Here is a 25,983-nt window from a genome sequence, read left to right on the forward strand (position 1 = left end):
TTGGTTTTTTTTTTAATCAGCTATATACATATTTTCAAATATTTTCCTGCTTGATGTTGATTAACATATTCTGTGCACAGTCCATCAGTGGATTTTTATTGTGGTTTCAATATTGCTTTTGTTTTATTTCATTTGGAGACACTCTTTTTCTTTCAGTCACACATCTGTCTCCTAAAATTTTGAAAATCTAATCTCTTGCCCACCTCAGTAATTAAAGATTGGAAGGAACATTTATCTGGCAAATACTGCACAGGGAGTGAAGTAGGAAAATGTGCTGAGGATGTCCTGTAAAGGGTGGATGTTCTGGAGGAGGGGTTGGCAGTTTCATGTGTGTACATACACCTCCATCTGTCTTGCTGTCTTGTACATAATAGCCATCCATTATCTCCACTATCTATTTTAGGTTTTTGTTGTTTGTCAGCAATATAATTATTTGTATTTTTTTAGTGTTTCTCTCCTCACATGTTTAAAGTTGCTTGATTATAGCAGCCAGTTATCTCTCAGTAGGGCTTTGGGGAGGGGATGCAATCACTCCATGGAGTAGCAATCAGCTCCCCTATCACCAGGCACAGGATTGCATTATCTTCTTATCTTTAACAATACAAAAGGTGCAGTACCCTTTGCTGTTTTATTCCAGCTAAGAGCTTTGAAGCATTTCACAAAATGAGATGTCACCTCTGCTGTGCCTCCTTTTCTTGGGGAGAGGCCAACTGCAGTGCTATTGCTGATACTGATGTCATTCACCTCCTTGAGTGAGACTTTGTGGCATCTTCCTCTTCCCATTTTTGTCCTTCTCCTGCCACTTTTTATTGTGTAATTGGGATTCAAGGCTTGTCAACTCATCATTTCCTTGAGTCAGAGAGAGGGTGAATTGAAGTCACAGGTACATTCTTGTTTATTGGTTTAAGGAAGGCATCAGCTGTTAGTTCCTGAAGGACTGGCTGTAATCCCCAAGACCCCATAAGAACCCTGTAGGCACCTTGTGGCTTCAGGTCATTAACTGGAGCATGTACTGTCACCACATGTCTTTGAAAGTGCTTGAGAGTGGCTTTGATGTATTTTCCCTCAGTGTGTTGGCCTGCACTTCTTCATAGCACAGGCAGAGCCAGGTATTGTGTTTGCAGGTGCCCTGATGAAGGAAGGAATGATGACTCTGACCCCATGTCCTCAGAAGGCTAATTTATAATTTTATGATACTATACTATATTAAAGAATACTAAACTATACTATACTAAAGAATACAGAAAGAATACTTACAGAATGCTAAAAAGATAATAATGAAAACTTGTGCCTTTCTCCAGAGTCCTGACACAGCTTGGCCCTGATTGGCCAAAGAGTGAAAACAACTCACACCAGAATCCAATGAAACAATCACCTGTGGGCAAACAATCTCCAAACACATTCCACATGTGAGCACAACACAGGAGAAGCAAATGAGATAAGAATTGTTTCCTTTTTCTCTGAGGCTTCTCAGCTTCCCAGGAGAAAAATCCTGGGCAAAGGGATTTTTCAGAGAATATGAATGCCACAAGCCAGGGTCTGCTCCTGGGCCCTGACCTTGTGCTGTGCTGGTGTGGCAGAGGGGCAGATGGGTTTCTGGAATGTGCTTGACAATGTCCCAGGATAACCTGTGGGCTCAGGCCAAGTGACAGCACCAGCTCTTCTTCTGCCCCACAGAAGAACTTAGAGCTGCAGTTCTGGTGTCGTGTTAAGCACAAGCAAAAGTGACATCCTCCTTCACAACTCTCATATCTCCTTTCTTCTGTGCCTCCTAGGGTGTTTCAAAGATGACCGTATTGTGTTCTGGACTTGGATGTTTTCCACGTATTTCATGGAGAAGTGGGCCCCCCGGCAGGATGATATGCTCTTCTACGTCCGTCGGAAACTCTCCTATGGCAGTGGGGAGAGTACAGAGGGTAAAAAGGTGAGTCATGATGGATTTTAACTTGTATTTAAATTTAACTACTTAAGGTAGCGTGGGATTTGGTGTTGCGAGGTGCCTGACACTTCTGAAGACTTGCAAACCTCCAGCTCTGCTCGCCACAAGATGTTATACAAAATTGGTCCATAAAGAAATACCATGGTTGAGGTTGTGAATGCCAGGTGACCCTGCCTTGGTAGGGGGGTTGGACTGGATGATCTCCAGAGGTCTCTTCCAACCCTAACAATTCTGTGATTCTGTAACATCAGCAGCAGTGTAAATGAGGTGCTCTGTTATAGACTTGAGAAAACCAGAAAGCTTACCTGCCTTTTTGGAAAGCTGATTTTTGTTTTGCTTCTCAGTGATGATACTTTATAAACTCAAAGCACAAGTCTGTAGGAAGACAGGAAAAAAAGGAGAAGAGAGATGGACACACTGGTATTTCTAGAAGAGAACTGGCAGAGATTACCAGTGTATCAGGAATGAACATCTGTTGGGTGTACTCAGTAGCAGAACACAAGCAGCCTCCTGAAGCTGGGATACAGCAGTGACAAACAGCAGAGAAACTCCTGTATTCTCAGAGTCTACATTTAAGACAATGTGCCCCTCATAAAGAACTGTTGTTCCTTGCAAACACAGTCAGGTGTCCTAGTGCTGCTGCACAGGTATTTTCCATGAGAGATCTGAGAAACTTCTTAGCATTCCATGGCAGTTTTCATCTTAGGTGAGGGAAACAGAAGCAAGAGGTAAAATGGTTTTATTGGGAATTAAGGTTGGTGGGTATAGGAAGATAAATGGAAGAGAAAAAAACAGGGATTGGTTTCCTGACACATGTAAATAATTGACACTGTTGTTGAATCACAGGTGTTTGTGCATGGTGTCTGTGAAAGTGTTTGTAACCAGCTAGACAAGAGTTCCCTGAATTCATATGGGGTGGTATAAAGAGCCACAGCTGTCAGCTCCCTTGAGAAAAAGATTCCAGGTTTTCCTACACTTTTGACAAAGATACAGAATATGGACAGACTTATCTTCTGTCTTCTCCCTGGCCCTCCAACTTCCACCATGACAACCACTGAGGAGAAGATGGACAAATGGACAGACTTATCTTCTCTCTTCTTCTGGCCCTCCAACTTCCACCATGACAACCACTGAGGAGAAGATGGACAAATACGGTTCTTTCTCTATCAGATACGTGGTTTAGTGTTCAGCTAGTGTATTTGGAGCTTTACTTGTGGGGGAAACTTCCATCCTGATTGTTGTTTCAGTGACTATAAAAGCATCCCTGTTTCACATCAAATGATATTATGGCTTTATTCAGCCTGGTAAAAGCATGGGTTGTTTAACCTCTTGTCCTTCTCAACAAGGAAAGTGAATCTCAGAGACAGCCTAGTTGCTTAAATCCATTCACAAATAAATCTGTTTAACTGATTCATTAGCTTTAAGTGCCTGAAGCTCTTGTGGATAGGTGACAGTGAAATAAACCCTTGTATTTGCTCTTAGAGCATTATTTAGGCTTTTTAAAAGCACTATAAATAATTTTTATTTGTGAGGAGGTTGCATAAGTGGTGGTTACCACAAAATCAGTGTTAGTGAATCGTGTGTGGTAACAGCTGGGATGGGGAGTGGGCCTTTTTAGCACACACAGCATTTGTAACTCTCTTGTGGCTGGCTGTATTTTGCATGGCTTCTGAGAATTGAACCTTTCCTGTGACTTTGAAGTACTTCAATTGCTTTGTGAAACTTCATAGTTGGTTATTCATTGGTACTTGTTCAGCTGTCCTCCTGTTAGATTTCACTTGACTGCTTTGTAGTTTCAACTCCTCTTTTATCTGATTTTTGAGCCTGCCCAGTGCAGTGAAACACCAAACAACTACTCCTACACATCAAATTATGACTGCATGAGTTTTTAATTTACTTTGTAGTTTTGGATATTCTTCCTTGGAAAATGATGCCAAAATGCCAAAGTGATACTGTTAAAGAGGAGGGAGATGGAGACTGGTATCTGTAGGATAGAAGTGCAAGCCTCCCTGCCACCCACCAAGCTGTGCTCTCATTTAGGTTTCCAGGGGTAGACTGAAAAGGCAATTGAAGGGGGGAGTTCAGAGTTGTTTGGGGACATTTAGGACTAGAACTGGAGCTGTACTGTTGGCTTTTTCTTTATGCCAAGCTGAGTCAAATGGTCTGGTGATGATTCCTTCATGGACCACATTGAGGGTGACTCTGTAGTCTGGATCTACAGTGAAGCAAGTTCATTGTAGTTCTTCCACAAACTCTACTACGTATGTGCTCTGTGCTTAGCTGGCTGCTGCAGGTTTTGGCTGGAGAATGCTGGCAGAGGTGACTCGATGCCATGTCAGCTCAGAACATTAGTTTATGTTCATGAATATAAGATCTGTGCAGCTTTGAGCATAGCAGTCATCACACTGACAACAACAAAAGGGGTTGAGTGGGGAGATGCTGTTTGTCTGAGTGCTGACAGTGGTGGTGTTTGTGTCATTTCCATGCCCTGGTGTGATGGTATGTGTCAGTGAGAAACAAGTGGCAATGAATCCAGTGGTTCCCAGGCTTTGGTGCCTGAACTGTCTGATTAAAAGTAGCTCCTGCTCGTGGGTTTGGGTTTTTTCTGTGCTTACTGGAGCTGGAAGAGTGTTGGCAATAACATTTGATTTTAAATTGAAGTGTAACGGAGGATAAGCAGAAGAACCCAGATAGGATCAAGATTAGATGTTCTGCTCAGTTTTAAGACTGATTGAGAAGGGCTTTGAATGAGTCACAACAGCTTGAAGTAATAAATTGTACCATTTGGTATGTCCAGTAGGTGCTGGGTGGTAAACTTCTCTACCATCATAAATTTTATTTTAACAGGCCTTTTAAATTATTTGCTTTGCACTCTGCCTGGTCTAAGTGACTTTCCATTTGCTTCTCTTTTCCTTCCCACCAATTTCTAAACTGAGCATAGATGGGTGAAACAGCAATTAAGTTCCTAATATGTGAATGCCAGGGCAGAACTGCCATATTGACTTCTGGGCTGTATCCACTACACAGACTCTTGGATCCCAGAGAAGTACATTTAATTCTGTCTTTCCTTGGCATGTCACAGTAACACTCTTGCAGTTTTTCCTGCCAGGTTTTGAAGATACATCTTCTCTTGGTGTCTTGTGTCAGGTTCTTTGCAGACCAAGGCACTGTGTCGTGTAGCTTTTCACAAGGTTAAGGAATTTAGCAGGGTTTTGTAAAGTGGAATCCCTTTGACTTGTCACTCTTTATTAAGTCAAGACTCAAAAACAGCTTTGCTGCTGCCTCTCATGCCAGCTGATGTGACCTACTGGAAAATGTAAGCCTTGATCCTCACTTCCAAAGGGTCTTGGACATTGCAGGTTTGAAAGGTTAATGTGGTTGGACTTAGGATTATGATTTTAAAATGCAGTTAGGTCAAGATTGAGTATCTCTGATCTTTCTGTAGAGAGCAGCTTTCCTTTCTCCTGGGAATCCAGAAGATGCAAGGATACAGTGTTACACAGACAGCTGGGAAAGAAAGATAAAACTTCAGTGATAGACCAACAAGTTGTATTCTGCCTTTCATTGTGCCTTGAAAAGGTGAATAAAAGGTGCCATATCTATAGGGCAAAGCAATAAAAAAGATAAATGTAAGATACTCTGGGCATGTGTTCTGAGTTTGCCCGGATATTGGACTAGTTCCTATTTTCTTCAGCATCCTATGAATGTGGAGGAGTAGAGTTGCTGCCAAATGCACAGGATAGTCATTAGGCCTGTTAAGTCTCCAAAAAGCTTAAGCTATTGATGTTGAGACCACATCTTCAGAGACAGAACTGAACAGAGCCATGGTTTACATGTTATGAGCATCTGGACCTGTGACTCAACAAATACTGCTTGTGGTGTGACCAGTCAGTTTCCAAACCTAAATTACTTCAGGCACATGACTTGCACAGAAAATCACAGGATTTTCCTGACTGAATCTGCAAGTCACTGTCTGGCTGCCTGGAAGATTCAACAACCTGAACTCAGCATCTAATAAAAATGCAAGTTTTAAGAATCTTTCATTGCTGGCTCTGTTCTAGTGTTAAGGTTTTTTTCAGCACTGCGAGCAAACAGGATGTCTCCAAAAGAGCTCTATACCATACTTCATGGCAGTCCCATGCCACCACCCAAGTGCTGAAGAGAAAACAAATAGTCAAAAATGGAATCTTTTTTGCTGAATAGATTTTCTCCTTGTTCATGGGTAGTATGAGGGAACAATTATTCCAATACATCCAGGTTGATACAGAATCATCTGTTGTGCCTCAGCTCTTCCATTGTGCTGAACTTGCAAAGGTGCTGCAGTGAGCAGGAGCACTGGCTCCTGCAGAGCTCAACATCCACACAATGCTTTCATTTTGAAACAGATGAAAAAGGAACCCTGGCGTTATCAGATTGATACTCTGATTTTTTCAGAGTAAAGACCTCTGATTTTTCAGTATCAAGACCTTTCTTTTGCAGTTCCCCTTGGCAGAAATCCCTGTGTTTTCTTGTGCTACTTAGATTGTCTAAATGTGTGAGCAAGTGTACAGCTGAAATACTTTCACAGTATCGCAGTCACAAAATTCCAGACTCAGGAAGGGGTGTGGGCTGCAGGGGCATTTTTAATGAATTGCTTTATATTGCTTCCAGTCTGAAGAACTCTTCTTAAGCAGTCAAATAGGGTGACAAGAAACCCAGAATCAGATGTGATTTTAATATGAATGGCACTGAAACGTGGCAGCCAAGAAGATGCTCTGTTCTCTGCTACAGAGAGCAACTTCACTGGGAAGGGAAGAAGCCCAGACTCACTTCTCCTATCTGATGAATTGTGCTGAATAATTCAGTATCAGAAATGCATCATATCTGTCTGAGTCACTGGGGATTTGAGGGACAAAAGGGCACTGCTAGGCTGGGTTTGCATCCTGGAAAAGCTGAAAGCATCTGCTTGGAGCTCCCCAAAAGCCTCATGAAGACACTGGTTCATCAGAACACTTAATGGATTTGATCTGTGAGTTACAGACTGGTCAACTTGTTATTAGAGGTATGTGAAGGTCTGGCTTCAGTGTTGAAATTAATATGCAATTGAATTGGAGCTCTGGAATATCATCATCGAGTTTGCAGTAACACTGGCAATGAGAACTTAAATTATGTGATGTGTGCACCAGGGTTTTCGCCCACCCTGTCTTCCAGTCACTAATCCAGTTTATGCATTTCTGTATTCAGTGGAGATGGTTTGAGACTCACTGATTTATTACCATTCTGTAATGTTCTTTCTCCCATGACTGTGTCTGCTGCCTGTGGATGTAGTGCATCCTCCTGAAGCCTGCTGACTGGATACTGCAGAATACTGCAGATACTGCACTGTATGTTGCTTCAGGTACCTGTGCTTCTCTAGAAGCTTCAGAAAGGCTGGAAAATAACAATACAAGAATAAGGTAACAGTGAACAACTTGTTTCAGCACCTGAAAATGCAGGTTACTCTATGGTCTGGGACCATGTTTGATAATGCTCAAATGGTCACACGTGTATCTCTTAGTTTCATTTTGGAAAGCTGATTTAGCAGATGCATGGAGCGTTTTTTCCTGAGCTGCTCAGTTTGGTTTTGGTCAGAGACGGGAGAAGTGACAGGGATGGGCAGGAAGCCGAGGGGCTGCTCCACCTCACCCCCTGACCTCAGAACAGCCGACCCAGCGAAAGAAAGCGTGCAGAAAATCACACTATGAAAAGCCATAAAGGAGACAGAAGAGTCTCCTCAAATAAAGGGAGAGTGTCCACTGGGGCACACCTGTGGGGTTTTCCCCTCTGGAGGTTTTGGAGCCTCCTTCTATCCTAAACTCCCGGCTGCACCTTGTCCTCTTCCTTTCCCCACTGGCTGAGGTACTCTGAAGGTGAAGTGTTGTATTTGTGGGGACCTTTGTGGCAGGAAGGAATGGTGAATCTGACTCCATGTTCTCAGAAGGCTAATTTATTATTTTATGATACTCTCTTCTATTAAAGAATACTAAACTATACTATACTAAAGAATACAGAAAGGATGTTTACACAATGCTAAAGAGATAATAATGAAAACTCGTGACTCTTTCCAGAGTACTGACAGAGCTTGGCCCTGATTGGCCAAAGAGTGAAAACAAGTCACACCAGAATCCAGTGAAACATTCACCTGTGGGTAAACAGTCTCAAAGGAGCAAAACAAAGGAGAAGCAAATGAGATAATTATTGTTTTCCTTTTTCTCTGAGGCTTCTCAGCTTCCCAGGAGAAAAATCCTGGGCGAAGGGATTTTTCAGGGAATGTGAATGTGACAGTGCAGCCTTCCTGAACCTCATGTCTGTTTCAGGAGTCAGATTGTCTGCAACAAACCTGCTGCTTGAAGTTAATAGACACATTGAGACCCAATGTTCAGCTGTTCAAAGACTGTTATACCCATACCTTCACCCACTGCATTGTTTGTAAAGACATCTTCTCTATCAAAAGGACCCTAAATCCACCAGCTTCATCTGCTGTGAAGAGGAGACCAATATAGAGACTCACCAGGTTCTGATTTGTTTTTGCCTCAGCTGCTGCGGGAACCCTTTTTTTTCCCCCTTCTCTGAGACAAAAGACAACACCATTTTTTTCCTCTTCCCCACCATGTTGTGGCTGTTGTGGGTTTTTTTTTCCTCTGTCCCTGGCATTTTGGTGTTTTTTTGTTCTGGTGGGGCAGGGCAAGGTCTGACAGTTCAGGATCTAGCATTTATTCACCATTTTTACCACCCTATATTGGCACTCTGTTTGTCAATAAACAGTTGGTTTTTTTCACTTTCATCCACTAGTGTTAATCTCTCATTGACAGAAAGGGATTGTTGGAACCCTTTTTTTTTGGCAGAAATACTCCTTCCAGAGTGTTCTTCTTCTAAACTTTTCTCTAAACCAAGACACTAGCACAAGGAAAAGTTCCCAAAGACTGTGATCATTTGGTTTTACAGCACAGAATTGGTTGTGGGCACAGAATTCAAGCAATTGACACAGAAGCAAATTTTTCAAAATGGGCAGTTTTTCTGCAGCTGAACTTTGTTTCTTGCACAGTTTGCAGTTGCTTTATTGCAGTGGGCTTTGTTTCAGCTTTATAGCTATGGTGGGTGTCGAGTTGCCATAGCTACTGGGCATTATGCTGCCTTTATGTGGGCTCCAGAGTGTGTTCCAGGAGGATCAGGTGGAACTTCTGAGTAATTGATAATATCCAGAAAAAGGGAATAGGAATTTTGTCTTGGAGGCTATTCTTTACACTGTGCTCTGCTGTTACCACCAGTGAAAATTTCAGTAGCCTTAATCCTAAGAAAGCTTCTCCATATAATATATGAAAGAATCTTTCTTTTTCATTTTAGGACATTGTTGCATTGTTGAATACAGTTGTCCCCTTTGAAATATTATCTTGGATATAAATATTCAAGTGGAGGCTAGTAACATCAGCTTCCCTGTGTGACAGGACTGGGAGTGCACCCTTCCCACGGGGCTTCTCTGCATGCTCCAGAAAATAGCAGGCTCCTTTGATTTCCTTCCCATTTAGCATTTAGGGATGTCACTGGCTAACAGATGCATGAGCAGATGGATTTTGATGGCCAACTGGCCAGCCCAGCCTGTGTCCTGGTGAGTATCTGTTCTGCAGCACTGCTGGGTACCGAATGTGGCTCTGCATGTCTGGGGCTTCCAGCTTGTTAAAACCTTCCCACAGGAAGCACAAGTCCTGGGATATTAGACATGCTGTTTGTTGGGGTTTCTCAGTGTGAGAAAATGCCTTTTTCCTGTGCCAAAAGGTGCAGGCAGCTCCTGAGATAGTCTTTTTTTTCCTAACTGCATCATGCTGTTGATGTGTAGAGAGAGGGAAGCCAGGAGTGACCAGTGTCTCCATGTCAGGAGGTGGGGAGCAAAGGAGCACAAGTTCTGAGAGGCTCAGAAGTGTCCTAAAAGTATTTTGTCTGCTTTATTTAAAAGATTAGCAAAGATTAACACATGACAGGAAAAAAACCCCAAAAGCCCAAGCATGAAATGAAAAAACCCAAAACTGAGTATTCAAGATCTTCATATATATATATAAATACATAAATTGGTATGACAAGGTCCAGAGGCTAGCAAAAGGAAAGCAGCTGAATTAAATGAAATTGCACACTTGGAGCCAAGAGGATGATTAATCATTGGAATGAGGTCTCAAAGCAAGGTATTTTCCCAGGTACTGTCCAGCTAAAGGTTGTTTAATGAGGTTTTTGAGGAAGTAACATGGTGAAATATCCGTGGCATGTGGGAGGTCAGCCTGAGCTGTAGCTCAGGAACCCTGTGAAAACTTGATACAAAGGTGGCATCATGGATTTCAGCTCCAGAAGGGTCATTGATTTGAATGAGTAAATATATAGCTTGGATTTTGGATTTCACTGGGAATAAATAATTAGTATTTACATAGTTGTTTGTATTTTTATGCTTGCTGGAGTACACATCTGATCTAGAGCCAGGTAAACAAGCACAAAGATAAGACATGGCCCAGGTGAGTCAGCAGCAGACCTGGAAAAGGCCCAGTGTCTCCTGGATGCCTGGCTGGGGCAGTTTTGATTTTGGGGCAGTTTTGAGGACTCAGCTGTCTGAAATCCAGCATGTTCTCCAGTCCATGCAGCGCTGTCATTCATGGAGATCCACTCTGCCCTGACCCACAGGCTGAACACCAAGGAATCCTACCCTGAATTAGTGCACAGGGAAAAAATGGTTAAAGAAAGCCTTTTTCCTGTCAATATCTGAGATAGACTTGGGAGGCATTGTTGAGCACTGGCATTGTAATTGCGGGGGAGAAGTTGTTCATGTGTGAGTGAATTTCACCAGCAGAAAGAATTAGTGGCTGACTTCTGCAGAGGGAGGTTTAGACTTCAGTGTTACGAGGTGATTAACTGCTTCTTGGCTTAAAATAAAGGCTCCATGGATACAGAGGCAGGAGAGACTGCAAAGGTGTCTGCTGTGCACTTGGTTCTGCTTTCCCTGGTGTTACGTAGAGCTGGGGTTTTACCCTGCCATTGCTCAGTCCTGCCTTCACCCTGTTTTCTCACCACTTCTTTCCTTCAGAGACAGGATGGCTGTTGTTTCACAGGATATTTCTGGAATTTGTTCTTGTCATGCTTCTGTGCTTTTAGGCACATAAGTGCAAATATTACCTTTGTTTGGAGATTAATCTAAATTAGATTGTTTCCCTCATCTGCTCACATCTTTAGTTTTTTGCAGTAACTGTCATTAGTTTGTGTAATTATATTGCCAATAAAAAATCATGGATGGGAACCTTGGAAGAAATAAAAACAAACCAAAAGAAAAATGATGTCTACAAACCTTTTTAAAAAATATGTCTAAGTTTAAAAATTAATGGCTAAGAACAGTGTGTTCAGCTTTCATGGTATCTGATGACAGTGCCAATCCTGAAATTTTACTGTTTCCCTGTTCTTCACTATATTTTGGAATTCCAGCTTTATTTATTTTTATTCTAGTTTGTATTAGAAGTGTCAAACTACATTCACCTCAGTGTACTACCTTATCATTTTATATTTGTCTCAGCTGCTTCAGTTTGTTAGGATAGGCAGAGTTGTTTCTATGTTCTGAGATTATTTGTGATTTTTCATTTGCTTGTTTTTTAGTGCAGCTGAAAATCTTGCACATAGTTGTGTCTAATCAGCAGTTCCAGTGTGAAACCTTTAGAAGAAGTTGCAGGATGTTGATGTTGGTGCCCACTGACACTGCTCCATCACTGGGCAGGGCAGAGAAAATGCAACAAAAGGCTCGTGGGTCACAACAAGGGCAGGGAGAGATTCCTCACCACTTACTGTCACAGGCAAAACTGACTTAACCTGGGAAATTTAGATTAATTTATTACCAATGGAAAATAAAACTAAATCTTAAAAAACACCTTCTCCCCACCCCTCCCTTCTTCCTGGCCTTCTGTCCTGGTTTTCTCTACCTCTTCACCCCTCTGTCAACACAGGGTCATGGGGAGAGGAGGTTATGGTAAGTTCCTCACACATTGCCTCCACTTTTTGTCCTTAGCATGAGGGCTCATCACACTCTTTCCCTGATCTAGAGTGGGGTCCCTTCCAGGGGGGAGTCCTTCAGGAACTGCTCCAGTGTAGATCCCTTCCACAGGGTCAGTCCTTCAGACACAGGCTGTTCTGGTGTGGGTCCCCCACAGGGTCACAAGTCCTGCCAGCAAACCTGCTCCAGCCTGGGCTCTTCTCTCTCAGATATTGCCATTGTGGATTCTCCACAGGGTCACAGCCTCTCTCAGGCATCTACCTGCCCCTTCTTAAACCTGTTATTCCTGAGGAGCTGCCACTCCCATGGACAGGCTCAGCCTTGGTCAGAAGCACATCCATCCTGGAGCTGCCTGCTGCACTAAGGGAAACTTCTGGCAGCTGCTCACAGGAGCTGCCTCTGTAGCTCCCTTCTACCAAAACCTGGCCACACAAGCCCAGTACAAAGAGGTTTCCAAAATATCCTCTGTGGAGTGCACAGGACCATCCCCAAGGGATGCATGATGTGACTGATGGGTGTGGTCCTGTACAGGGCCAAGAGTTGGACTGGATGATCTTTGTGGGTCTTTCCTAAGTTGGCTTATTCTGTGGTTTAGTTATTGGATTTTGTCTTCCCAGAGACTCCCATGCCAATGGAAAATAAGCAGTCGCTGTGGTCTGGGCTGCGTTGAGCATTAGTGTAGTGACATGCTTGATTCTGAGGGATTTTGTTAAGAGAAATACGGATGTGGGTGCATCCCTGATTTTATTAATTTCATTTTTGCTGAAACATACCTATTGTATTTGTGAGGTGTGCAGAGGAACGAAGGAATGATGAATTTGACTTTATGCTTTTAGAAGGCTAATTTACTATTTTAAGATATTATATTAAAGAATACTAAACTAACCTATACTAAAGAATACAGAAAGGATCCTCAGAGAAGCCTAGAAAGATAATAATGAAACTCATGACTCTGTCTCCAGCATCTGACACAGCTTGGCCAATAAGTCAAAACAATTCACATGAAGCCAATGAAACAACCACCTGTTGGATAAACAATCTCCAAACACATTCCACACGTGAGCACAACACAGGAGAAGCAAATGAGATAAGAATTAGGTTTCCTTTCCTTCCTGAGGCTTCTCAGCTTCCCAGGAGAAAATCCTGGGCGAAGGGATTTTTCCAGAAAATATGACTGTGACACATACCTGTTACAAGAAATCAATTAAGCTTCTGTCCAAAACTGAGATTCTTCTGCACAGAGAGTTTCTCTTGCCTTTCTTCCCTGTTTGCCACACATCCCATGTTTCCCCAGTACATTTCCACACAAAGCCTTGCATCTTCAGCAAAATCTGATGCTGACAGAAAACTGGAAAGCTACATTATGTACAGCTTCTGATTCCAGTTTGATGTTTGGAAATAGGTACCTCTAAGTAATAATTTTCAAAGAGATGTGGTGTTTTATTAGCAGGTTGAAGTTGAAGTTTACCGGAGAGATTCTAAGAAGCTTCCTGGCCTGGGAGACCCTGACATTGACTGGGAAGAGAGTGTCTACTTGAACCTCATCCTGCAGAAGGTAACAGTGATGCTTATCTAATTTTCACTATTTATGCTTTTTAGCCTTTCAGAATATAAATGAACCTAAACTGAGATGTTTATTATTTTTCAAGAGTCCTAATAGCTTTCTACAAAAAACTTTAACTGTATGCAGTGAAGCTAGGCTGAGTTTTATGCTGTGTAACAAAGTTTTGCAAAAGGAAAGCTTCATCCAGTTTAATGTTTTTTGAGAATGAATGAGACTTAGATAAGCAGCATTTCCATTAGAGTTCACTGGTGCAGCTAATAGAGAAGAGTGTAAATGCAGTGTCATAAATTATGCTGAGGGGTTACTGCTCTTCACAACAGAACTTTGATAAAATATTTGGGGGTAGGAACATGAAGCTAGAACTAATTATTATATTTAACTGCCTAAAAGGTTATTGTGTGTGTTACATTATGGCTTAGGAAAGCTGAATATTGCTGTAATCATTTGAGATCCCTTAAAGGTTTTGCTCATTATGGTCTCAGAATGGGAAATTATTGGCTTAGGCACACATCCTTGAAAACAAATTATTTTCATTCTCTCTCCTTCCTCCCAGAAGTCTCTTTGCAGAACTTCTCTGCAGAGAGCAGTTTTTGCCTTTATTTGATGCTCAAAAAAACCAGGATACATTTACCACAGTCAGAATTCAGAGATGTTACTACAGCTGGGTACTGCTCTCCAGAGCTATTGCACTTGCTCCTTACAAGCTTTTTCAGGTTGTTTGGAAGGCTGTGCTAGTGTTTTCTGACCTCTGTAACATGTCACTGGTGCTCATTAGTGTCTCTTTTTCCTGTTCAAAGGCAGGAAATCTTTTCCATTTCCATCCTGAAACGTGCTTAGGAGTTTGTGTGTGTGCTGCTTATTCCCCCAGCTGAAATTAAGCTTGTGTTAAACAATATTGGCAGGACTTTCCTTACCCATCGGTTGAGCATTTCAACAAGCAGCTGTACAAGAGATTTCACTGCCACTGATTGGTTCCAAACCCCTTGGTTCCAACCAGTTCCTTTCCCCCAATAAGGAATTAAATAGGTTTAAATGAAAAAAAATAACATGTTACTGTGAAAATAATAAATAAATTGTTGGTGGTTCAGTATAGTAAAAAGAGTAAAGAAAATGGCTACACCAAAATAGCTTACTTTTTAGACAGACAGCTAAAAAATGAAACAGAATGTGTTCTGCTTCATGCACATGAATGTTTTGTTTTCCTAAATGACTCTAAATGTTAATTTCTCATTCTGGTGCCCTGTTCCAGCTGGATTATGTGGTGACCTGTGCTGTGTGCACACGCTCTGATGGAGGAGATATTCATATTCACAAAAAGAAATCTCAGGTGAGCTTCCCCTTTTATTGCTTTGGATCAGAGGTTGGTATCCAGTATTACCTAATCCTAAAAACTGCTCCAGAACTGGGGCAGTGGTTCTCAGGCTGTGGTCTGACAGATTCATCCTCCTAAAGCATCTCAAGTCTTTGCTTAGTGATATTTCTTGCCAGTTATCTAGATTTGAGATCTAAATGTCCTTTATAGCCCCTCTCAAAGAATTGTGAAGACCCCTGCATGCTTCAGGGTGTATATGTTTACCTGCTGGATTTAGGGGAGAGAGGGAAGGTGCTAGGGGGAGGAAGGAATATGATGCCCAACCGTTCCCCAGTCTGAGACTAAACCTGAAATTGTATGAGATCTGGAATATGAGGAGTGTAAGTTTCTAATGTAGAGCTGCTAAATAGCAGGCAATTACCTGATTACCAATTTTGTTTTTTATTATTTTACAAGATTTTTAGTCTCTTAAACTGCTCAATCCTTCCATAGGCTTTTTTCTTTTGTGTGCAGTAAATCCAGGGTTTAGCATAGTGGAAGAGACTGAATAACAAGCATAAAGGGAATAGGAACAAGAAACCTGAGGCTTCCCCACTCTATTTCAATTTGTAATGGAGACCTTGCAACAACTTCTGCTGGCTAGCAGAAATTCTTCTTTTAAAAGGCTCCTGTTGCATTTAAATGGCTGTTTCTCCCAGGCTTTCCATTTCCTTAGTTCATGCAGCTGCTTGCATGGCTCTACTTAATTAATCCAATGCTATTTAATTTTTGATTATGTTTAACCACTTTAAAAAAATTTTGCTTTGCCTACAAACAGAACTAGCAATGCTGATTATTGTCTCTGTGATTTACATTGATTACACATAATTTTTTCTTTAGGGGCTGTTGAGATGCCACTTTGCACTGCTCATTTAAGCCTGTTATTTCTCATTGCTTTTTTCTCTGTTGGCTAGTCCAAATTTCACCACAAGTTAACTTCTGCAAATGGCTTTGAGAAAAGTCTGTAAATACTATTTGCAGATTTGAAAACTAGGAAGGAGAAGATGAGGGATATGGCCTTACTGCATGTGAGCAGTATTTAGAATGAAGAGGAAGTTTTTTGTTCCTTCTTTCTAGCTCCTACTGTGGGACTGCTTGCAAATTGTTGTCTTCCCTTTTCCACATAAACTTGCCAGTACATACCAGTAACATTTCAGCATCATTGTGTTGATCTATAGAGAGACAAAGGCAATTCCATATGCTGTGAAAGCATGTTTGCAGTTGGGCATTCCATTGTCACATCCACTCTTGAGGCTGTTGGTTTTGAATGAAGAAAATCCAGCAGGTTTGGATCTGCATTTCTGCTCTGATGGCTCTTGCTTTAGAAAATGTGCTTTCTCCTGCCCATATGCAGCCAGATGTTGATGGCTTAAGATTTGCTGTCCTACTTGAGACCGATGGCAAAACTACTCTGCTTGCACAAGTGAGTGCCTGTGGCATGAAGCCAGTATGAAAAAGGCTGACTTTATTTTGCAAACTGCTGGCTTGACAATAAGATCTCCACAAACTGTTTTCCTCAGGTGTGCCTGACTGTAGATGAATTTGGGAGGGTGTTTTGGTTCATTGGCTGGTATGAGAGTGAAGATGCCTGGAAAAGGTCCTTGTTTCAGGCATTGGTGCAGGTAGCACCTCTGCTAATATCCTGTCCTTAATTATGTTTTGTGTTGAATGGTTTGTAGCAAGAATGTCAGAGCTTGACAGCCTGGTCAGATCCATAGCTTTTGGCATATCCACAGTGGGCTATGATTTGACAGGTTTCTTTAATTCAAGGTTTCGTTTGTAAACAAATGTGGAAGCAAAGAAATCTACGTGGTATGAATTCCTTCTCCCTCCTTACCTACTCATTAATCTTTTTGGAATGATGAAATCTAAAGCCTTCAGCTGTTTAAACAAAGTCACAAACAGAGTCACTTAAGGAGTTCAGGACCTGACTGGGAGGGAGAAATGTGCAAGAGGAAGCATAGTGATAGGGAAAGAAACAGAAGCACAAGATGACGATGAGAACCCAAGTGCTTGTCCTCCTGTGAGCCATTGTCTTGGTTTTGTCACCGAAACAGCGGGAAAAGCAAAAATGCTTCAAAAACCTTTTCAGTGTTAGAGAATCAAAGCATTACTTTATTCTGGCCAGGATATTGTCCTGGCCAGGATGTGCAAACAAAATAATTTCACCCACACATTGCCTGGATTGTGCAGAGAAAATATTCCATCACACATCATTTTTACTAGATTTTTCACATACAGTGAAAACCCATAGAAATTAATTGGTTCAATATTCTTTGGTCACACATTACACAGTTCTTAGTGTCTGGTTCCCTATTGGTTATCAATCTCTTCCCCCTAGATGTTAATTAGTTCTCATTCTTCATTCTCTTATCTCTCTTTTCCCAGACCAGGTGTCTCCTGCCAGGGGTGATGTTTGGAGTTCATGGTTGTTGTCTTTTGTGTATCTGCCCAGTCTGTTGAGATCTTAAGCTCATCAGGCCTTAAATGATGAAACAGTCCCTGAATTTAATTCCCTCCCCACCCACCCTGGAGCAAAGGTGAACAAAACCCCTGACTAAAGTTATATTAAAAAAAATTAAACTTGGTATGATTTCCAACAGTGTGAGACAGTCTAAAAAGAGGTAGGCACTCTGAAATGAGTAAACTCCCCCTTGGTTCCAACCAATTCCTTTCCCCCAATAAGGAATTAAATACTAATAGATTTAAGTGAAAAAATAACATTTTATTATGAAACAGACACCAACAGTCAGGAGGGAAAAGTAAATAACTACTAGATACCAAACTGCTATAACTCAAAACCCCGTGGAGCAAAGAGAGACCCAAAATGCCAGAAACACCTGTTCCCAAAATGGGGTGTGCAGGAGGCCAAGGGACAAAGGGAAGATGGCGTCACCCTGTTCCCTTCTAAGATGGCGCCTCCCAGGTGACTGTGTGTCCCCAGGAATAAAGTGACAAGATGGTGGGATTATAGATGGGAACACACTCTGGAACGAAAGTGATTTCAACTTTTGCTGTAAGGCCTAAATCTTGGAGGGCCCATGGGTCGAGCAGGAGTGTTCCTGACAAGTGAGGATGCTGCAGCGCTGGCACTGGATCTTCTTCCTTTCTTGAGCAGGGATATTCCAGATGTTCCAGGTGGAGCAGCACAGTCTCACTGACTCAGATGCCCCCTTTTTATCCTGTTTTTTGTTCCTTTGGATTGGTTTCTGTTGGGCTTTGCATTTGCGTGAAGGTTAAGGCGCTTGATTGGCCCTTCACTGTTCTGTCCAGGCTGACTCGTTTTTGCTTGAGGGAGTGGTGCACTTTACTTAGGTATGGCACGTGCTTAACAATTATTAACTATTTTACTACAGTTTCTGACCTATTTTTGACAGTGGCAACCCCTAGCAGGAAAGCAGGAGCTCACAGAGCAGTTTTTGAGGCAGATGGAGAGTCGCCAGCCGCTTCCTCCTGCTGCTCGTGGGCTCTGCAGCCGGCTGGGATGGGGAAAGGGCCGGCCTGTGGGCATGGCACAGCGTGGCCTGGCCCCTGAACTCACTCACTTTTTTGTCATTGCAGGGAGAGTTCTCAAAGTTCGCTTGGAATAGTTTCTAGTTGCAAAATGCAATTTTTACAAGTAGTTACAGTTGCAAACCTAAAGTTCCCACAAAGAGAGAGGTTCCCATAGTCTTCTAAGGCTGGGGCTGGAGTGAGGGCTGCTCCAGGTGCCCACCTGTGGAATTTGCCCCCAGACAGCCCAGTATTGTTAACTGCAGTCTCCCCTAGACAAGGAAAAAAAACAAACCAAAATGAAGACAGAATGAAAAACAGGAAGGAAAGTCTTTGTCTGAACAAAGACTGAGTAGCTTGCAAAGTGAATGCTACACAGCCAAGAGCCCAGACCTGCCTCCACACCAATTTCAGAAATGGCCGGTGATAGCATCCCACACACACAAGGTCTGCAGCTGTGGGGTCAGAAAGATACAGTAACAGTTTAGGGGTGCAGACAGATGTGGAATAGAACAACATTATGAATCACCCCAGGACAGCCACGCTAGCTACCCTTAATGATCTTACTGTGGTACTAAGTAAACAACAAAAAATTAGAGTAAAGGTGTTGTGTCAGCTGCTTCATGGTAACTTTCTTGCACTGTGGCATTTTACTTTGCAGCACATTGCAGCAACTTGAAGGCACCTGAAAGTGGTGATGAAAAAGTACAGTGGTTTACTATAATGTGGTGAGAGGTCAGGTACACACAGGGACATTTACTGTGAAGCAATGAGTTTTTAATTACTTGTATGTGAAAGGATTTCTCAAGTGCCATTATTGCAAATCTGGCTTTAGTCAGAAACCAGCTCAGCTGTGCTTGCAGGATGTCCAGCATCCCTAGTGTAAGTGAGCAGTGCCAGCCTGAGGTGTTTTGTAATTACTTGCCTTGTGTGTGGTGTGTCTGTTCCCAATCACATTTAACTGAGAAGTGACATCTTCTTCTGCATCTTTCTCAGCAAGTGTTTGCGTCCCCGAGCAAACACCCGATGGACAGTAAAGGAGAGGAGTCAAAGATCAGCTACCCCAATATATTCTTCATGATTGACAGTTTTGAGGAGGTGAGTTCCTTGGTGCAACAGCAAAGTTTTGTCCTATTCTAGTCTTATGTCCTGATTAGCTGTTTTCTTGTACCTTTTGATCAAATGTTTTTGGCCAGTTGACGGGTTATTTTCTGCTAGATCTTATTTTATTTTTATTTAACTTTCCTCTTTAATGTTTGAAATCTGATCTTGAAGCTGGATTTTGGCTTCAGTGTCGATGATGGGCTAAAACAAGACAGGCTGATGTGAGAGCTGCTCATCTCAACAAGTGATTTGCTGTGTGCACTGCCTGGAGCATGTTTTTTTTAAAGGCTGGGGTGGAACATTCTGCTCCCTTTCAATTTATAGTGAAACTTCCTTGGGCATAAGGACAGCCATGAGAATCTGAACGTTATTTTGATTTGAACAACTTTGCATCAAAGTGTTTCATCTTGCAATTTTTTTCAGGTTTTCAGTGACATGACTGTGGGAGAAGGAGAAATGGTCTGTGTGGAGCTAGTGGCCAGTGATAAAAGCAACACCTTCCAAGGGGTGATTTTCCAGGGGTCCATCCGCTATGAAGCACTCAAGAAGGTCTATGACAACAGGGTAAGGAGCTTCTGAAAGACAATGTCCTTTGCAGCAGTGGTGCTCTGACTAGATTTTCTTTGTGGATGAGGCTGTCAGCTTTTTGTCCTGTTAGATCAGCTGCATCATAGTCTGTCCTTTTTGGCTTTGAAAGTTAGCTGAAAGCTGCTGGTTTTGGCTCAGATAACTGAGGGTATTCAGACTGGGGTATATTCCTTGCCAGGAGGGAAGGTAGGGATATGTAGTCAAGAGTGTGACGTGGGAATGGACCTGAACAAGAGTTCTTGGAGCCCCTTCATTTTTCTTGAAAAGTCATAGATATTTCTGTGTTCATAGAACTATGATTTCATGGCAGATTTTAAACTCTGGTAACTACCTTATGATGAAGTGGGTTTTTTTTCACTGTATTTTGCACTTGGCTATATTCAAAAAACCCTGTAGTGTCACTGCCACTGAGAGAAGCTTTCTTTGCTCTCTGTAGAGACATGAAATACCAGCACTTTCACCTTCAAACTCAGTACTTAGTGCTGAAATCAGGAGTCAATAAACTTCTCAAATGGTTTAGTATGAAGACAATCCTGAGAGATTTTTAGAAACAAAATAAATTCTCACATGATCTACTGTGTCTCTAAATTTCTTTTTGTTTCTACTGTAGTGTCACTGCCACTGGGAGAAGCTTTCTTTGCTTTCTGTAGAGACATGAAATGCCAGCACTTTCACCTTCAAACTCAGTACTTAGTGCTGAAATCAGGAGTCAATAAACTTCTCAAATGGTTTAGTATGAAGACAATCCTGAGAGATTTTTAGAAACAAAATAAATTCTCACATGATCTACTGTGTCTCTAAATTTCTTTTTGTTTCTACTCTTGTCAGGAGAGTTCCTGAATAACTTCCCATCTCCCTGTTTTAAATGTTAGCCATTACACTCTTCCAGCAGGTTTCTGAGAGAGCATGAAACAAAAGTTGTTTCTCTCCCACCATCATCTTGTGACCTTTCACCATCAGCAGCTGGGTTATTTTAATAAGTGAGAATGCAGAATCACTGAAGACAACATAAAAAGAAAGCCCTGCAGTGGAAAGATAAGATTTGATGTGGTAAAGTCACCTCATAGCCTAGGAATGTCCTGACTGACCACACAGCTACTTGACATTATTTTGTTAGATGAAGTAAAAGTGTTAACTCTTCAAATATTTCATCATGGCCAGAGGCAAAACTTGAAATTTTACTCCTGTTCTGTAAAAAAAAAAGGTAATCTCTATATTTTGAACATTATTTGACATCAGTTATTTCAGGGAAGGTTTAAATTGAATACTAGGAAATATTCCTTTACTGGAAGAGTTGTCAAACACTGGAACAGGCTGCCCAGGGAAGTGGGGGAGTCCTCGGCCCCTGAGATATTTAACAAATGTGTAGATGTGACACTTAAGGACATGATTTAGTGGTGGGCTTGGCAGTGTTTGGATTGGTTGGACTTAATGATCTTAAAGGTTGTTTCTGATGTAAATTGTTCTCAGATTCTGTAATTCTCACTACAATACAAGCTGATGAGCATCTTGGCCTTTTCATAAACTAATGAAAATTGCAATAAATCACTTAACCTTATGGATAAAAGCTGAAAATTGAAGGCATCATTTTCACTTAGCAAAACCTTGACTGTTTTCATATTGGTCTGTTCCCTTTTTCAGTTCTCAGTCCAATTTTCAGTTCAGTTGTGCTGACTGGAAATTGAGCCCCTGTGTCTGTTGAGGGGATTTAAAGCTGTCAGGGTGTCTTGGTGAGCCATGCAGTGCAGGTTACTTCTGGTGCATGGGGCTGGTTCCTTTTTTTTTGGCCTTGACAGTGGGAACATAAAAATGTCAGAAGTTACTTGGATAAAGTAGTGACCCAGTTGTGGGGTGTGCTTTGGTGGGTTGAGGAATCTTGTGTGTATGTCTATTGCTTTTTGGACTCAAATGAGCGTCCCAGCACAGGCTGCATTGGGTTGAGCACTGCCTCTGCTCTTGTGTGCCACAGTGTGTGGACCTGAATAAAAACCTTCAGTTTTCTCTCATTGTGCCACTGCTAACTCTGCCTTCTGGGTGGCTGAAGGAGTTGTTTCTTCTCAGAACTTGTTTTTGTCTCTGTAAAATTACTTTCTTTTTGGAGATCACTTCAGACTGTGGTTTAAAATGTTTCTTAGGAATTATTATTCACTATGGTTTTGACTTTTTCTGAGATAACTACTTTCAGAGGATGTTATTTTCAAGTCATAGAGCTGTTATTACATGTTTTTCTCTCCTGTCTTCATGCATTGTAGGTGAGTGTTGCAGCTAAGATGGCTCAGAGAATGTCTTTTGGCTTTTATAAATACAACAACATGGAGTTTGTCCGAATGAAAGGACCACAGGGAAAAGGACATGCAGAGATGGCAGTGAGCAGAGTTTCCACTGGTGACACTTCACCATATGGGACAGAAGAAGACTCAAATCCAGACTCCCCAGTGCATGAGAGAGTAAGTAGCAGACAAATACTTCTTAAGGTGAAGCATGAACATGCTTTGTTCCAAAGACAGGAGCTGGGGTTAACTCCCATCGAGGTTCTGCACTGAGGTTTGCCTGTGTGTAATTTGGTTGTGCTCAGTATGTGAAATGGATTCTTTAGTGCAGTTTCCTCTGAGCAAATGCTGAATACAGAGATGGCTGGATGATTCATGCTTCTGGAGGAGTGTTTTGTTGAAACAACAGCCATCTTGATGCCAGGGAAACCAGTGATTCTGCCTATTATCTAGAAAAAAAAGTCAATTCCACTTCTGTGCAAAGTGGGATTTACCTAAAAAGGTGGAATTTGTGTAGTATATAGGTTGATAAACCTCATAGGAAGTGGTGCTTTTAGGTTGTGCCACTGAGGAATTCTGCCAGCATAAAGCCTGTATAATGCTAAAGCAAAGGTCATGGATCCAGATGCAGCATCATATTCATACATGTGCTTAATTTTAATGCAAGTGCAGTAAAATGCCAACAGAATCAGAGCACAGATGCTAATTTGGCCTTTATTCACTCCTGAGCCTTATCTTCCATTGAGACATTTTAGCTGGTTAATGGGGATTAGGCAACATGTCTTCAAAATAATTGCACAGACCTGGGTTGGGTCAGTACCTGATGGAGTCTAGCATGGTTTTCTGTGTAGTGCAGCTAACCTGTATCATTTAAAGGTCTGCAGAACAGCTTCTAGTGGTCTCCATGCAGGCAGTGTGGTTTTTGTTTCTGACTTCATAAAAGGCAACATGAGCTACCAGCACAGAGCTCATTAACTGGATGTTCCTGCTCTCTACCTCAGAAACATAGCCAGAAGAAATCAGGCCTGGAGGAGCAACAGGATTTTTCATCTCCAAGGCTTTCAGTGTCAGCTGGAAAATGTAAAATTAGATTTGATAATGTGTTACTGCTGCTTTTTGCTAATGGTTTTAACGCTGATATGTCTGTTTCTGGTTCCCCCCACAGTGTGATATGAAATGACTCCCAAATTAAATACAGAGACAAGCACAAATTAGAAATGAAATGTGCTGGGAAGATGATCATTTGGGTGTTACAGTGCCCTTCTTTTGTTTTTTTTTTAGCATTAGTGAAATGCTAAATTAGTGAATTTAGCATTAGAGGTACAACATGGAGTGAGCTGTGTTTCTGCACTCAACCTGGTTTGGCTGCCCTCATCATTCCATGTCACCTCCCTCTGTTTCTTTGGACAGATATGAGCAGAGTCATTTGCCAGCTGAGGGAGGTTATGAGATTGTTAAATTGACTGTGTAAAGAAAGAAGGACAAGATCAAAATTACTCACATCCATTAGCAAAGTAGTTATTCCTATTTTCTTCCCTTTTAAATGAAACTATTAAAATATTTTCATTTTAAAACTATTAAAATCATCAAAGCCAGTACATCAGCACTATGTTTCAGTTCTCTCCAAAACAGATGTACTTGGCTTTTATTGTAATTTACTCAATGGTAACTGCTGCTCTGAAGGAAGAATGTCACCATAGTTTTGCCCTAACTTGAGTTTCACCACAGACAGTTCCATCCCTGTCACCACTTGGACCAACCAAAACTTCTGAAGCACTGCAGCTTCACTTTCTCCTTCCAGTATTGAAACACAACACACATAAATGAGAACATGGACTTAACTTCTGCCTCTGTGCTGGGCTTAGGAATTTGTGACCCTGCTCCCCAAGGACATTGACCCTCCACAAGGATCCCATGGGACAGTCTTCCCAGTAGGAAAACTGCTGCCTTGTGTGTGCCAAAGAAATGAAGATGCACATTTTGAGTGTGTACAATACAGTACATTCTTATTAAGTCTTCTGCATTTCAACATGCAAAAATAAGATTGGCATTCTTGGTGTCTACATTACTAATTTTGTGCCGTTATGACTGTAGATCCTTGTTAAAAGTGATCATCTGAGGAGAGAGGTTTTCAATTTTTATTCATGTAATAGTTGAGGGTTGTGATATATCAAAATATTTTCCCCTCGATGAGCATCTTGAGGTGATTGTTCAGTTTAAATTCTCTAGCCACTTTGATAAAGTGGAGCTGGATACCAGTCATCATTCTGATTTTTACACATGTGATTGCCTTGTGGCACATGGAGGGAAAACCAAGACTTTCTCCAGCATTTCTTTTATTTCCCTTTCAGGTGACTTCTTTCAGCACACCGCCAACCCCAGAGCGTAACAACCGCCCATCCTTCTTCTCCCCATCCCTCAAGAGAAAAGTGCCCCGAAATCGAATTGCTGAGATGAAAAAGTCCCACTCAGCAAATGACAGTGAGGAGTTCTTCAGGGATGATGATGGTGGAGGTGAGAGAAGTATTGACAGCTACACAGACTTGTCTGGAGAGGGTACAGAGCTGTGGAAAGGGATGCCAGTGCAGGGTTTTCAACAAGCTTTGTAAGGTGGAAAAACATGAACTCCACATACAGCCAGTGCCTCTCTGAAAATGAGTTTTTTCATAGGCTTAAGCATCTCTTTGAGGGCTGGAGCCCACAACTCCTGAATACATTAAAACTTATTTCTTTTATGTGGATCCATTTGAGAGAGACTGGAGCAGCTGAAATCCTCCCCTTTCCCAGATGCCACAGCCTCTGGGGGCACTTCTCCAGGTGTGGTGGGGTTGGGTATGCTCTCAGGAACACGTTCTTTGAATTCTGATTTGACCCAGAGTTGGTTAAAGCTGGTGAAAAGGCATTTAGTTCAGCTGGCTTTGAATCAGTTCTGAACTTTATAAAGAAAACATAATGAGTTTGTCTGCATAATAGTTTAATGCCTTGTGGAACTCTTCCTTTAAATCCTAGTTATTCAGCAGAAAACAACTGGCAAGGTGGAGCCTGACTCAGAATATAGTCTATAAATCAAATCACATCACAGTCTCATGAGGCAGGAAACTCAAAAATGTCCATGTCCAAATTGCTTTCCATATGTTTAAAAACAATTCAGTCAACAAATCTGTCTGTTAGCATTCTAACAGATAAACCCAAAGGTAATTTCCAGATTACAAGTTCTGTTTGAAGTAGTGAAGAAATTGCCTATCAGCAGCACTGGACCACCTTAACTAATAAAGAATTGCACATTAAAAAACAAACTGAAGTGACAACATCCAATGCAAATTCTGTGGCAGCTGAAACTGATGGTAGCTAATTCAGCTAATTTAATTTATCAATAAAAACCTTTGCTCTTCTCTTTTTCCCTAATTTGCTTAATCAGAACATATGTTATTTCAAATTAGCTGTTTTTTAGTATATTTTACTAGGCACAGGGTAGTGTGGGGAGAAGGGCAGCTTTCCCCACATGTAGTCCTGTTTCTGGTGTCTTTATTTTGGAGGTTGCCCAGGATAGAACAGAGTTTAAGGTGTTTTTCTGGCAGCCCTCATGGTTGTGCAGTGCCTGGTCAGGGTTGTCTTGCAGGGTCTGATCCTAGAGTATTTAATGAT

General features: G+C 41.7%; 1 protein-coding gene across 2 annotated transcripts in view; it reads left to right on the forward strand.

Moving 5' to 3' along the window:
- KIAA0930 (KIAA0930 ortholog) overlaps positions 1 to 25,983 on the forward strand; it is a 58,129-nt gene that overhangs the window by 23,658 nt on the left and 8,488 nt on the right. The window contains exons 2-8 of one of the 2 annotated variants that reach the window (XM_041398576.1): positions 1,776 to 1,924; positions 13,417 to 13,524; positions 14,783 to 14,860; positions 19,373 to 19,474; positions 19,904 to 20,044; positions 22,321 to 22,515; positions 24,690 to 24,852. In XM_041398576.1, the coding sequence (XP_041254510.1) occupies positions 1,776 to 1,924; positions 13,417 to 13,524; positions 14,783 to 14,860; positions 19,373 to 19,474; positions 19,904 to 20,044; positions 22,321 to 22,515; positions 24,690 to 24,852 (936 nt within the window). The remainder of the gene's footprint in view (positions 1 to 1,775; positions 1,925 to 13,416; positions 13,525 to 14,782; positions 14,861 to 19,372; positions 19,475 to 19,903; positions 20,045 to 22,320; positions 22,516 to 24,689; positions 24,853 to 25,983) is intronic. The other variant, XM_041398577.1, reaches the window with a different exon arrangement.

This window comes from Onychostruthus taczanowskii, unplaced genomic scaffold (assembly GCF_017590055.1).
Source record: "Onychostruthus taczanowskii isolate IOZ18803 unplaced genomic scaffold, ASM1759005v1 scaffold15, whole genome shotgun sequence".
Classification (NCBI taxonomy): Eukaryota; Metazoa; Chordata; class Aves; order Passeriformes; family Passeridae; genus Onychostruthus; species Onychostruthus taczanowskii.